General features: G+C 41.4%; 1 protein-coding gene across 1 annotated transcript in view; it reads left to right on the forward strand.

Annotated features, from left to right (window-relative positions):
• The first annotated feature begins 424 nt into the window (after nucleotides 1-424).
• Nucleotides 425-14,751, forward strand: part of NCAPH (non-SMC condensin I complex subunit H) — a 32,647-nt gene continuing 18,320 nt past the window's right edge. The window contains exons 1-8 of the mRNA XM_007959437.2: nucleotides 425-654; nucleotides 816-906; nucleotides 1,567-1,659; nucleotides 1,978-2,110; nucleotides 2,767-2,891; nucleotides 7,900-8,089; nucleotides 9,538-9,629; nucleotides 10,382-10,587. Coding sequence (XP_007957628.2) covers nucleotides 479-654; nucleotides 816-906; nucleotides 1,567-1,659; nucleotides 1,978-2,110; nucleotides 2,767-2,891; nucleotides 7,900-8,089; nucleotides 9,538-9,629; nucleotides 10,382-10,587 — 1,106 coding nt within the window. The 5' untranslated portion in view covers nucleotides 425-478. The remainder of the gene's footprint in view (nucleotides 655-815; nucleotides 907-1,566; nucleotides 1,660-1,977; nucleotides 2,111-2,766; nucleotides 2,892-7,899; nucleotides 8,090-9,537; nucleotides 9,630-10,381; nucleotides 10,588-14,751) is intronic.

Genomic DNA, 14,751 nt, shown 5'->3' on the forward strand with positions numbered 1-14,751 from the left:
AAGATATGGCAGCACTAGGATTAGCTTGTACCTCACCCTTATCTCAGCATCTGTCTCTCCCTTGTCCTGCATTATAGGTTATATGTGTTTGTTCTTCCTGTATGTAGTTTATGAAGCTTACCAGAAGCAGCAACTTTATCTTATCTCTCTTTATACCCTGCATAGTGCATAGATTCATAATAGCTGCCTAATGGATTTTTGTCCCAGATTGGCAAAGGAACAGAATCCTGTCACCTTCCAAGAAACTCAAACTAGAGGTTCTAGTCATAGAGTATTAGAGTTGGAAAAGATATTCGCAGGGAAAGTGTAGTAACCTCGACTCCAATGACAGGCTCCACACCCCTTTTTAGATACAGAAAATGTTCTTTTGAAGCTTGCTCAAGCAAGTGTTTTTCTTCTGTTGCTCTGGATTACAGTGAGCAACTCTGCTTCAGAGACCAATGGTCACCTCCACGGTGCCTCCTCACCTTCAGAACGGATGTTCTCAATGCCTCTGCCGAGGAAAGCCCCTCTCAATACTCCAAGCACCCCGATATTTGAAGACTTTCCTCAGAATGACGATGAAAAGGAGCGAATGCAACGGAGGCGCTCCAAGGTCTTTGACCTGCAGTTCGGCACAGACTCACCTCATTTGTTAGCTTCTCCCTCCAGTAGGTAAGTGTGTTTCTGGTCTGGCTCCCCTTGGGGTGGCCATTTTGACTTGCATATCATCTTTTCTGGCATTTCCACAATACCTCTGTGGGCCGGCCTGGGTTTTGAAAAATTATAGTGTCATGAATCTTTGGTAAAGTTCTCTGTGTTTGTTTTCCATTTAGGAGTGTTGACAGTTCAGCTACAATCTCTAAATTTACAAACACACAGATAACGGAGCATTACTCCACTTGTATCAAATTATCCACTGAAAATGTGAGTATCTGCTGGCTTTTCAGTGAAGATTTTGTGATATGATTGCAGAGGGGATCTGGCTTTCTTGATTTTGTAAGAATGCATGATTGATAGTTGTGTACTATTATTCTCCAGTGACTCTTGTTGTTTTTCAATGTTTTTAATGTTTCCTATGGACTTTGATATTCCTCCTGACAGGTTGTCTGATGTCTGCAGTGTATCTAGAGAGGCATTATGGTTTAGGAGTAAAAGTGGTGTGAATTTGAGAGCTAGATTGCCTGAGTTGGAATCTTGTCTCTTCCACTTACAAGCTATATGACCTTGGCAAGTTACCCAGGCACTCTGCCTCAGAGTCCTCAGGTAATAGGAGGACAAGAGTAGAACCTACTGCATGGAGCTGTTCTGAGGGTGACTGAGTCCCTTCATGTGCAGTGCTTAGAACAGGCCCTGCACACCATGGACACTCAGGAATTTTGTGCTGTCCCTATTCAGACCTTAAGAATGAGGAGAAACATATGTGTGGATTTGGCTATATTGTCAGGTATTTCTAGGAATTCAGATTCAAATTAGCAAGGTATAATACTTCCTATATGAAAATTTGGCTTTTTCTATTCAGAGCAGCATTATTTATATGAGCCTAGGCTATATATAACAAACCTTTCTGCAATTTTCTGTTTTCAGAAAATCACTACCAAGAATGCTTTTGGCTTGCACTTGATTGATTTTATGTCAGAGATTCTTAAGCAGAAAGACACTGAACCGACCAACTTTAAAGTAAGAAGGATGTCCACTATTGCTCCAGAAACAAAGATAATTAATTCTAATATTTATTGTAACACAGTAATTGAATTCTGTAAATACATGAAGCCTTTCTTATTTGAGACATTTTAGCTACTTTACTTTCTTTCCTAACTTGATGAAATGCAGAGAAGGTATCTGTGTGTTATATTCTATTTATTCCCTACCAATGTTAATTGGATTTTTGTCATTTTTTATGTTTTCTTAAAGGCAACTAAATAAATATTTTATGCAGCTTGCTTTATTTTGCTTGTTCAGAAGTAGTTTTTTGTATATCTCTGCTTGTTTGACTAGGTGGCTGCTGGCACTCTGGATGCCAGCACCAAGATCTATGCTGTGCGTGTAGATGCTGTTCATGCCGATGTATACAGAGTCCTTGGGGGACTGGGCAAGGATGCTCCAGAAGAAGTGGAGAGCAGTGGTGCAGGTATGCAGATTGGGGTTTGGATTTCATACACTTATTTTAGGGCATAGCAAGTAGTTATTTGAGTGATATACTGGAATGAAGTCACAAGCAATCAGTTACCTCATGGACATTTTCAGAATTGTATATAGTCTTGAATGAGTAGTTACTCAAGCACTGGAGTTATTTTTCTTGGTAAAAGAGAAAGTCCTTATAAAAGCCTTTGATTTTTAAAATCTAAAACTAGAGAGCTTCTGATGTGGGGATCTTTGGAAATTGACTTGCATTAGAAGCCAAATACTTAATCTAGTACAAATTAATAATTTAGAAAAGCCAGAACCTGTGTAATGCAGAAACCTGTCAGAGAAGGAAAACTTAAATATTTTCCACTAAAACAAGCAATAGAAAAGAAGTAAGACTGTACCCTGTCAAAGATGGAAAACTTGCGAGATCCAGAAAAACAAGGCAATCTATTAGATTCTGGCTCTCACAGATTTCACTGTGAGATTTTCTCGTAACTACAGATTAGGTATGCCTGTTGCTTGCGAGTATTGTATGTGTTTAAATTATGACCACTCTAAATGTAGGGTTTTAAAGAATTTGAATTGATATAATAATAAGTGCCATTACATATGCTCCAAAGCAATCCTCACATTACACAATATTATTCCTTCTTTTAGATAGAAGTGCTGCTGAAATGGGAACGACGAAAAAGCCACCAAAGCCAAAAAAGAAGCACTCATACAAAACCATTGAGCAAAATATTAACAACCTCAACGTCTCCGAAGCAGATAGAAAGTGTGAGGTAAGGATTATGTGCACCGTGTGGTCTCTGACAAATTCAGAACCTCAGGGTCTGATGCTTGGCAGGACTAAACCTGCTTTGTGGGTATGTGTTTGTTTAAGCCTCAGAGGAGTGCAGTATTCACCTAGTGTCTCTGCTTTATTATTCTGTAGCTTTATAGCAAGGACTGAAGATGGTAAGTCCCTGTTTTTCCCTCAGTCTATCAGAAGAATTGAATCTAAAGAGATTGCAAATTACTGAGAAACTTGATTGATAAAAAAGTTAATTTTATTTCCTATTAGATAATAGGAGCTCTGGTAGCGTAATGCATAAGGCACTTGACTGTTAACCAGAAGGCTGGCAGTTCAAACCCACCAGCCACTCCTCAGAAGGAAGGTTGGGCAATCTACTTTCCATAGCGATACTGCATATAACAGCAATAACAACAGCAACTAGATAATAGCAGCAATAATAGCCAACATTTATTATGCCATGGATGCCATGAGCTGCCTTTGACCTGTATTGACTCATTTAATTCTTATGGTATCCTTGTGAGATCTTTATGGAGAGGTAACTGAGGTGCAGGGCTGTTAAGTAACTTGCCCAAGATGAAATGGTAAGTGAGCGAGGAGTTGAACCTAGGTCATCTGACTCCAGAGTCCTTCTAAATGATCTAAGGAATCTGCTTAAAAGAATGGTGTGGAAAACCTCATCTGTAATTAGTATAGTTTATTTAAAGTAAATAGGTGTGGCTACAGTGTTTTTTTTTTATACAGTGATTCAGTATAATTTTGTATCTTTATTCTCTTCTGAGAGTATGTCTGTAAGAAATTCTGAAACATGAAAATTCAGTTACTCTCAAAAAATATTGTACCAATTTACCCTCCCGCCAACAGTGGACTAGCTTATTTCTTTCTTTTGCTCCTACAACATTCATAAATGGTGATTAAAGTCCTAAGACTGGGAATGATCACCAAAGAAATTAATATATATATATATATGGAAAAGAGAAGAGGCCCAAATAATGAACCATAGAATACCCCTATCTTGAGAACTGATAGAGTTAAACAAAAAAACATCCAGTAGGTTAGAAAGTAAGCCAGGAGTGTGTGGTATGCAAAAAAGTAATATTTCAGGGAGGAGGAAATGATCAACCATGTCAGTCAACATGCGTGCCTGTCTGTGGAGAGCTAGAGAGACAACAAATATGTAAATAGTTAACAGTTGGTGAATCTAGCTTAAAGTTATACAGAGGTTCATGTTACTGTTCTTTCAACATTTTTATAGGCTTGAGATTTTCATAATAAGTGGGAAGAGAGCAAGTAGGAGGACAGGAATGAAGAGACTGCATGCATATAGGCAGTTCTTTTGAAGAGTTTTCTTAGAAATAAGAGTAGAGTAATGGGGTGGCAAATGGAGAAGGACGTAAGGTTGAGGTGTTTTTTTTCTTTTGTTTTTAATGGGAAAGTTAACAGTTTGTTTACTTGTTAATGGCAACAATCTATACTTTTTGATTAGCAGCCAAATGCTTTAACCACTGTGCCACCAGAGCTCTTCATACAGTGGAAGAGTAATTATTAATGATGTAGAAAAAAAGTTGCTGGAGTGAGCAGTTAAGAAGGGAAAGGAATGGACAGTGTAGGTGGGGGTTGCCTAAGGAGTACCAGTGACAGGGAGGGGCTAAGTTTGAATGTGTGCAGGTGAAAGGCTTCTGGATGTCCTTTTGTATTTGTGTCTTTTTTCCTCCTTGGTAAAATAGGAAGTCAAGTCACCAGGCTGTCAGTGAATATGGGGGAGGAAACTGTTGGAGGTTTGAGGAGAGAGAGGTATGAAAGAGTTCTGTAGGAAGGTGGGCAAAGGAATGGACTAGGGAAGTAGAGCTTGGTTGCCAGATAGCACTTAGGGTCCACTTGAGGGTAGTGGCAGATGAATTTAAAGTGAGACCAGTCAGCGTGACTTTGTCTCTCTCCAGCTGTGATTACTTACATGGGTGCAGGCATGAGATAGGCAGAAAGTTTGATTTAACAAAGGAGTGTGTCTAGCTAAGTGAATGTGACATAACTAGAAAGGAATGTTTGAGTTAAAACCATGTGCAAAGAAGTGGTTTTAATCATTGCTCATGGACTTTTAGCTGGGAAAAGAGGAGTGAGGCACAGGAAAGTGATACAGTTAGTTAACTGTAGGTCCTTATGGGAGTAAAAGACTTGGCGTTGGGGACAAGAAGACATAAGCTGGAAATTTAGGAGGTCATTGTCAGAAAGGGACACTTGGAATTGAGCTTATGGAGAGGTTGCAGTCATGGTTAATGACACAGTTCAGGGAACAGGCAAAGGGATGAAAGGCTGAGGGGCCTGAGGTGTGGGTCTTGCTAGGATCTCAGAGATCTAGGGTTCTTCGTATGATGGACACTATTGATGGAGAGGGTATCAAGTGAATGAGAGGCCAGAGAATTGGATGGATATTAAAATCTTCCCAAATTATGACAGGAGTGAAGCTGAAGAATACTAATGAGCTAGGAGCTCTGGTAGCATAGTACCTAAGGCACTTGACTGTTAACCAGAAGGTTGGCGGTTCAAATCCACCAGCCACTCCTTGGAAAGAAGATGGGGCAATCTACTTCCATAGTGATATCGCCTTGGAAACCTAAGGAGGGGTTGCTATGAGTCGGGTCCGACTCGATGGCACATAACAATAACAACAACAACAACAACAACAATGAGCTAGGAGCTAATATTCAATCTTCAAAGAAGGGGTATAAGATTGTGACCAGGGGATTGGAAGATGATTGTAATACAGATGAGAAGAGGGTAGTAAAGTCTGATGCTATACTCAAAGCTGAAGGTTTTTAGGAATTGAAAAGAAAAATAATCTGGAAGCTACATAAGGAGCAAGGAAATCATCTACCTCACTTTTAGGGTTGACTCTCAGTGGCTGAAGGACTGAGGAGAGAAAACAGCCACCACTGCAGAGGGCTGCAGGGGAAGCAGTGTCCATGTTTGATTTAGAGCAGTGCTTCTCAGCTTTTTTTTTTTTTCCATGATTGTCCTTCCTGAGGAGCTTCTAAGGAACCCTGGTGGTGCAGTGGTTAAAGTGCTCGACTGCTCACTGAAAGGTGAGCAGGTTCAAACCCACTGGCCACTCCACAGGAGACAGGTGTGGCAATCTGCTTGGAAGCCCTATGGGGCAGTTCTACTATGTCCTATAGGGCCACTATGAGTCAGAATTAACTTGACAACAGTGGGTTTTTAGAAGGAGCCTCTAGACATTTTGTTCCTTGAAATTAATTCTAAGGAATAAGATTTTATTGAGTAGCAGTGAGGTTTGGACAGCTACAGATCATTGTAATATCTTAAGACTTTTTTACTCCCTGCAAGAACTAGTTTTCACCTCCTTTCACCAATATCGCCCCCATTGAGAATGCATGAGCTCAAGCAAGAAGATAGAGAAACCTTCGGGAGAGAAGCAGGAAATATAGCAAATGCTGCTGCTGACTGACAGTCTAGCTGGCCCTGGGGGAAATACCATTAGTTGGGGAGGAGTGGGAAATGGAGTGGGAGGAGAGCTGCACAGCACTGCCCAGGGTCTAGAGTCTGGGGAATGTAGACTCCTGGGGATCTCGGGTGTTGTGTGATTAATAAACAAACTAGATAAAGGGCAATAATGAGAATTGTCCTAGTGGTATCCTAGAAGATGAGAGTGGTGAGGCTCAGTATAGGGGGCAAGGAAGTGAGGGATCTTGCGAGGCTTGCTCAAAATGGTGGAGTGGCAACCAGGGTAGGCAGATCTAAGCTTAAACAACATTATTAGGGACCCTCCACCACACGTTTACCTATTCATTCTACTGCATTGAGTATCTTAAAGATTGTTGTTAGGTGCTGTCCAGTTGGCTCCAGCTCTAACAACCCTGTGTACAATAGAAACACTGCCTGGTCTTGTGCAAGCCTCATAATCCTTGCTATACCTGAGCCCATCGTTGCAGCCACTGTGTCATTCCATCTCATTGAGGGCCTTCCCCTTTTTCACCAACCCTCCACTTTACTAAGCATGATATCTTTCTCTAGGGAATGCTCCCTTCTGACAACATGGTAACTATTTAACAACATAACTTGTAGAAAGAGAGGAGCAGAAGCCTACTGTTTCAGATATAAACAAACCAATTGACAGTATCTTAGTTATCTAGTGCTGCTATAAGAAATACCACAAGTAGGTGGCTTTAACAAACAAATTTATTTTCTCACCGTTTAGATGGCTAAAAGTCCGAATTCAGGGTGCCAACTTTACGGGAAGGCTTTCTCTCTACACGCAGTAGAAGAAGGTCCTTGCCTCTTTTCATTTTCTGTATGTTGAGTCCTTGGTAATCTTCATGTGACATAACATCTGTCTTCCTTCATCTCTGTTCTTTTAGGTCTGAAAAGAGATTGACTTAAGACACAACCCTACACTGATACTGCCTCATTAACATAACAAAACCCATTCCCAAATGGCATTATAACCACTATATTTTAAAAAAAAAAAAAAAGAAAGAAACCAAGCCTACTGCCATAGAGTCAATTCCTAGTCATAGTGACCCCCATTGAGTTTTTAAGGCTGTAAATCTTTACAGAAGTAGATTGCCCCATCTTCCTCCTATGGAGCAGCTGGTAGGTTTGAACCACTGACCTAGTTAGCAGCCAAATGCCTTACGAACTGTGCCACCCGAGCTCCTTTGTAACTACTGTAGGGGTTAGGGTTTACAACACAGTTCAACCTATATCATACAGTCTGCATTTGTTACCATTTACTATCTATTTCAGCATTATGCATTTATTAATGTGATCACATACAGCCTTTCTTTTGAAATGATACCTGTTGGAATGGGATTTTTCCTGATCAATTAGAAGGTGCTTCTCCTTTTCTTAATCATGTACAGAGACATTTCAGTCCAGTATATACAGGTGTGAATGAATAGAGGCCTAAAGAATGAGATCTTATATTTCCTTTTGCTGTGTACCGTAACTCTTTGGTTTCCTTTCTTTGTTTTTGTATTCAGATTGATCCCATGTTTCAGAAGACTGCAGCCTCATTCGATGAGTGTAGCACAGCAGGGGTCTTTCTCTCTACTCTCCACTGCCATGACTATAGAAGTGAGCTGCTTTTTCCTTCTGACATGCAGACTCTCTCTACTGGAGAACCTCTTGAGTTGCCCGATTTAGGTTGGGTGGAAATGACAGACTTAAAAGGTAAGTGCAGATAATGCCTTTCACCAGAGCATTTCAGTCATCAGAGATGTTTTCATGGGACCATGGTATGTAATCAGCCCATTATGCTCTTATGTTGCTTATTTAAATTACCCAGAAGGTGCCAGACAGGGTCTCCCTGGGAGTGCCTAGCACAAAGTTAGTACTTGTTTTCCTCTCTGCAACATAGAATCCAAAACAGTAGTAGCTAATGCTCACCACTGCTCTTGTTCTCTGTGTGCCACATAGCTCAGCTGTCCACCGTTAAAGTTCTTAGATTTATGTACTGAGGCCCTGAGCTAAGGTCAGAGTTTAGATTTGTCTAGCCAGACATGCCGTTTTCCTATTTATTACCAATGCAGGGATTCCTGAGGAAAAGCAGGCATTGTGGATTGTTTTCAGAGTATTCTGTGGCCATTGTCCTGTCATTGGCCCCTTGATACTGGCCTGCCAAGGATTTTAACATCCCTTCCTATTCTAGCCCTCTACCCCCCAACTCTGGGGGTAATCTAAGGATGTTGTGAGGAGGCATAAGTGAGTGGACTTATTTTTATGTGTTGCGTGAAATTGATCCTCTAGAGCTACACAAATGTTAAAGTGCCATTCCCATCCTTCCTGTTCTTGTCTAATCTTCACTAAGTTTAACTAGTTTGTGCTAACAATCTATTTTTGGAGTTTATATGCTCTAAACTGGGCCTCTAGTCCTCTGAGGACTAGATAATCCCTATAGCCCCCTGTACTCTGAGCCCACTCTCATCTGCTGTGAGACCACTAGGACAATTCTCATTATTGCCCTTTATCTAGATTATTTATTAATCACACAAAAAAGACCCAAGACCCCCAGGAGCCTACATTCCCCAGACTCTAGACCCTATGTAGTGCTATGCATTCCGCTCCCACCCCATGTCCACTCCTCCCCAACAAATGATATTTTCCCCCAGGGCCCTCTAGACTCAGTCAGTCAGCAACACCATTTCCTATGTTCACTGCTTCTCTCCTCAGAGGATTAGGACTTTAGCAGGTTTAGTTTGAGACTAAAAATAGGAGGCATTACATGATTGATGTTATGTACTTAGTGTACTTTAAGGAAGAGTTTTTGATTTCCTGACTATAGCATAGTGTACACAGTATATTTCAGGACAAAATATGTGTGCTTCAGGGTTTCTACTCTAGTATTTTACTAATCCTTGCAATGATAATGTGTAATTTAACTCCAGTGTGGGTGCATGCCTGTGCACCTGGACATTCCCAGGAGAGTAATTAGAGAGACAGAGGTTGGCTTGCAGCCATCTACTCAGTCAAGGTTGGTATTTAAGTCTCTCTGCCAGAGAATAATGAAGTGACTGTATGTCTCTCAGCTCCATTGTGCTGCTCAGTGTCATCTTGAAAGGAACGAGGAATGTACTTGATTCACCTTTAATCCCTCTTTATGATCTTCCTGTCATCTCCAGCCCCCTTGCAGCAGTGTATAGAAGATCGCCAGATCTGCCCTTCCCTGGCCGGGTTCCAGTTTACTAAGTGGGACAGTGAAACACATAATGAGGTGTGGTCAACTTTTGGACTTATAAGGGCACTGGGCATTTCTCCAGTGGCTTGTGGTTCCGGTTAGATGGACCAAGATTACTTCTGCCCAATGAGAACCAAAACTCTGTGGCATCATTTTTATTTAGTCAGGAGTACAGGAAATATTTCCTTTGGCACTTCTGTAGGGGTTGTGAACTGCAGCAGAACTGGTATATAAGTGAGTTCTGAGATCAATTTCCTGTCCCCTCTTCTCAGCTTCCCTAGGGTAAGACAGCGCTGCCATGCATGAGTGATCATTTTTTCTAGATTTACTTTCGAACACGGTTATTCCAATGGTCTCTGGTCACTTAGGTTGCCGTCAAGCTCGAGGACTTTCCTGCTCTTTGGGGTTAAGTCCCTTGGCACAGTGTTTCTTGAGAAATTGTCCTGTGTCAAGCTTTCCTCTGTGTATTTTTAGCATTGCCCCCTTTGGCCTACTTAACTACAACTTGGAAAATAAATGGTCACTATGGAAAATTGTTTTCTCTAAACATGTAGTTAATGGATTTAGATTCTGTTTCATGTTTTACAAAATGTGCCTGCCAACAATACAGCTTCATCCTGTGCTACACAATATAAACTTCCGCATTGTTAACTATCATGAGAATACTGGCCCTGGGAGAGGGCAGGGCCGGGGAAGGGTGTTGTAAGGAGGCTATTCCTCTAATGGTGAACTGGGGTGGTTATGGAAATGAGGAGAACTCCTGAGAACCTTCTTTTTGTCTCCTTCAGTCTCTGTCAGCCCTGGTAGACAAGTTTAAGAAGAATGACCAGGTATTTGACATCAATGCCGAGGTGGAGGAGAGTGACTGTGAGGACTTCCCTGATGGGCCCTTACAGGATGACTTTGATGCCAACGATGAACCCGACCTCACCACAGTTGGGAAGCACGATGAGTTCAGGAGCTGGAAGGAGCCCTGCCAGGTCCAAAGCTGCCAGTAAGCTCTCAAGGCTATGGAAATGTTTTCATGAGTTTTTCATCAGTTCTTAACAAATTTCCTGCTGGGACAACCTAATTTCATCTCATTTTGATTGGCTGCTTGGTGTGTTGTGTTGTATGCACCAGCTGAGCTATTAGGACTCACGGTGGAATCACATGCCCGGTTCGGAATGTTGGTTCAGCCAACATGATTGATAAAACCGACATTGCAAGCATTAGAACGGAAATATGTAAAATGTTGGGAAAATCTACCTGGGATAGAGTAGCTACTTAAGTGGCGGCTGTTTGTCATCACTTGCATTTTGGTAGCATAGAGCACTCTCGCTTTCTACACACTGGCCATGGTCTGGGTTTTGGCTATGTTACACCATGTCACTTATGGACATAAATGGGCTTATGTGTCGCTTACAGGAGAAAGTGGCTCCTGCTTGATGGATTAAGCAAAGAGGTAAGACAGGCAGTATTGGGTTACCAGAAAAGGACTAGCAAAGCAGGGAAACCTAAAAAAATAACATTTAGCTTGTTAGTAGTTGGAGAGGTAGGATTTGATATTTTGTCATTTGAAAATTTCATTAGTGGAATCATAAGAAAAAAAGAACATTGTTGGCCTTTATATATGTACTTATAGATTACTACTGTTCTAATTTTGAATGTACTTTGGATGTGGAATCCCACAGTCCTTTAGTGCTGATGGCCTTGAAAGGTCTTGAATGGACCTGTTGATGCCAGGTGAGTAGAGTAAATGCCCCTCTAATAACTCCAGTACTTAAAACAGTAGCTTTGCAATCCTGGAATTGGGGATAGCCTAGCTGGTTTAGTTTGGGTAAAATCTTAGAAGTTCTTCAAGGCAGAAATCCCATTGAGAACACCACTTGCGTATCTCCAGGATAATGTTCTTTCATGAGCTCTGTCTACCCATGTGGGAAATGATTAGATTGATAATGCCTCTTTAATTCTCAGGGTAGAAATTTGGCACCCCTTGGCAAAATTATCCATGCAGGAACTTTCACACCCTCCTTTCCTGATTTGTAATGTCAAGGTAACCATGGCTTTGCCTCTGCTCCCATTCCATCGTCTAAGACATGAGAAATTATAGGCAGGTTGGTGGAATGAGCTTTTTAATATTCTCAAATGTCAGTGAAGAGCTGTCATTTTTCCTAAACAGTGAGGTGACATTTGAGGAACTGATGATAGCAGAGAGCTTTAGTCACTTCTATTTTGTTTTTGGAAGATCTGTTGATTAGTTTGAATAATTTTCTCTTTCCCAGTTCCATACAGAACAAAATCTTAGAATCCATCTTCCTGAGTGTATTAGGGCAGAAGGTTTAGGTTCTAGTCTAGAGTTTAATCCATCCTTAAATCCTCCACCCTTGACACGGTGCTGGGCCATTATGAGGAGCTCAATTAGTGTTTGAACTGAGCTAGACTAGCCCCTGCCACTGGTAGCTATGAGAGATGTAGGGCAAGTTTCATAACCCTTTAGGGTCTTTGTTTGCTCACCCATAAAATGAGGGATTAGGCCTGGATGATAATGGTACTACCTGATATTTATTGAGCTCCTTATTATTCTTAGTGCCAGACACTATGCTAAGTTTTTTACATGCATTCTTTCATGTAGTTTATAAAACATATAAAATATACTGCTTAATCCTTATAACAACCCTATAATTAAGTACTGTTATTCCCATTTTACAGATGAGGAAATAGGCTCGGAGAGGTTAGGCAATGCGGTGGAACTGGAAGTCAGTCAGCACTTTTAACCCATCCTGTGCTTAGTGAGTTTTTAATGTGCAGGCTCCACCCCCTGACCAGTTAAATGACTCTCTGAGGGTGAGGCCAAGCTTTGCATTACTAATGTTTGAAATTTCTTTGGGTGACTGTATTGTGCACCCAGGGTTGAAAAACACTATACTGTACTGAAAGGTCTTTAAAGGTGTTAAGTTTGTGTGTCAAATTGGCTGGGCCTGGTTGGGTGGCTGGGCAGCTGAATGTAGTTGTTCCACATGGTGAGATTGGTTATTAACTCCATGGTGGAATCTGTTGGAGCAGCTGAGTAGCTGCTTTGGGTATGTGATCTGCTTCCCGTATATAAAAAACACCTTTGGGAATGGTCTCTAGCTTATGGCATGCTTGAGCCCTGCATATAGCCAAGTCGTTGTTCAGCAGCCTGCCATGCTCTGCCTATCTTGGGACTTTCAGTGGACTTGAATCAATGGCCTGCCGTGTTGTTTGATAACATCGGAACTGTGTCATTTTATTTGTCGACCTTGGGGTTGTTAGCTTCAGAAGCCAGTAGCTGCCTGAGTGAAGGGATGCCTCTAGTTTCAGTGGGCCAGGAGCAGAAGGTAGAGCTGAAGGCCTCAGTTGAGGGGCTTTCACCCAGCCCCTAGAGCCTGGCACTTTAAACTTGAACTTAAAGCCTCCAAACTGTAAAAGAATAAACTCCTGTTTGTTCAAGCCATTCCATTTGTGGTATATTCTTGTCAGAACGGCAGTAGGTAACCAGAACAAAAGAACCTCTCTAGTTTAAGGTGCGGTAGATTTATAAATACCAGTGTTGCTCAGAATGCTTCTGGTGGCGGCACTTTAATAGCCAGCTATGCACAGGTTAAGAAGTGGACCTCTTTGTGCATATACATTAACAATGAAGGATCTGATAAGGTGCTTTCTGTGTAAGGCAGTTCAGCATGTGCTCCTTTCCTGCAGCAGTGGAGCCATGTACTTGCTAGCTGATCCCTCTGGCACAGGGCATACCTGTATTCTTAAATAGGTATGTAAGCTCACTGTGGTTAAAGATGTAGTAAGTGATCAAGGCTCCAAGCATAGCTTACTCCATGCATGTAAGAATGGAGAGGCATTCTGCTGAATGCTGGGTGACATGCTGGGAACTGATGACAACGGGTATGAAGACAATGTGCTCATTATCATCCAGGAGGGTGATTGAGAAATGAAGAGTCGCCCCTGAGGGGCTCAGAGAAGCTTGATGAAGGGAACGGACCTTGGAAAACAGGTTGGCTGTGGATTGGGTTGTTGAGTGAGGACTTGGACTAGTAGAATGCCTGCCTCTCAGCATTGTGTACGGAAGGAATTTTTGAATGGCTAGAATTCAAGCCTCCAGAGCCTAGTCCACAGACCAGGAGATTGGAAGCCAAGTTCTTTATACCTTTGTCTGTAAGTTCTCAATAAAGTCCCAGACTGACAGCCCAAACTTTTAACAGAACATGCCTGAGAATTTAGTGAGGATGTTATTGATGCCACTTTCTTTCTCCTTCTGGAGTTCAGAATACAGTGTATTTGTTACTTTGTAACATATGCTAGGTATCAGTTTCTGTTATATATCATTAGGTCTTACAGACTAGAAATGTGATTTTTTTAAAATGTATTTTAATTTTACAAATTGAATTTTCATTACACAGTAAATAGACAAATATGGTCTCTTGGGTTTTTTTTTTTTTTTAAGATAAAGCTATAAATAAAATCAAAGTCTCCTTTTTAAGCTTTATTAATGAATCCCATAGGGCTTGATGTAAAGGGGATTTGTATCTATGGCTCAGTACAAATATAAAGCCCCTCCATGTCTGTTTTCCTTGTTAACTTTACCTTTAGAGAACAGTATAGCATGTTTTCTACCTAGTCAGAGGCCTTTATGATAAAGCTACCTTACATATTCTAGTACCTTGTAGAAAGAGTGAAAAACCAAGCAAACAAAAACTGCCAGGCTAGACTGGACAGTTACATGCTTCACAGACAGTAAAGAATGAAGATAATAAATGACAGATTATAAGTGACAGTCATTTGAGAGGCTAAAGCTGTAAATTAGAGTCACATCTTTTTCACTTTTAGTAGGAGTTGCAACAGCGTCTATAAACCAAACCGAACTCCCTGCCATCGAGTCGATTCCAACTCCTAGCAATGCCTGTTCAGTTTCTGAGGCGATCATTCTTTATGGAAGTAGATTGCCCTGTCTTCCTTCTGCAGAGTGGCTGGTGGGTTTAAACCACCAACCTTCTGGTTAGCAGTCAGATGCCTTAGGCATTGTGCCACCAGAGCTCCTTAACAGTATCTATACCAGGAGGAGGAGCTCTGGTAGCATAGTGCCTAAGGCATCTGACTGCCAACCAGAAGGCTGGCGGTTCAAACCCACCAGCCACTCCTTGGAAGG

The sequence above is a fragment of the Orycteropus afer genome, unplaced genomic scaffold, assembly GCF_000298275.1.
Source record: "Orycteropus afer afer isolate SDZICR_OR568_19922 unplaced genomic scaffold, OryAfe1.0 scaffold00017, whole genome shotgun sequence".
Lineage (NCBI taxonomy): Eukaryota > Metazoa > Chordata > Mammalia > Tubulidentata > Orycteropodidae > Orycteropus > Orycteropus afer.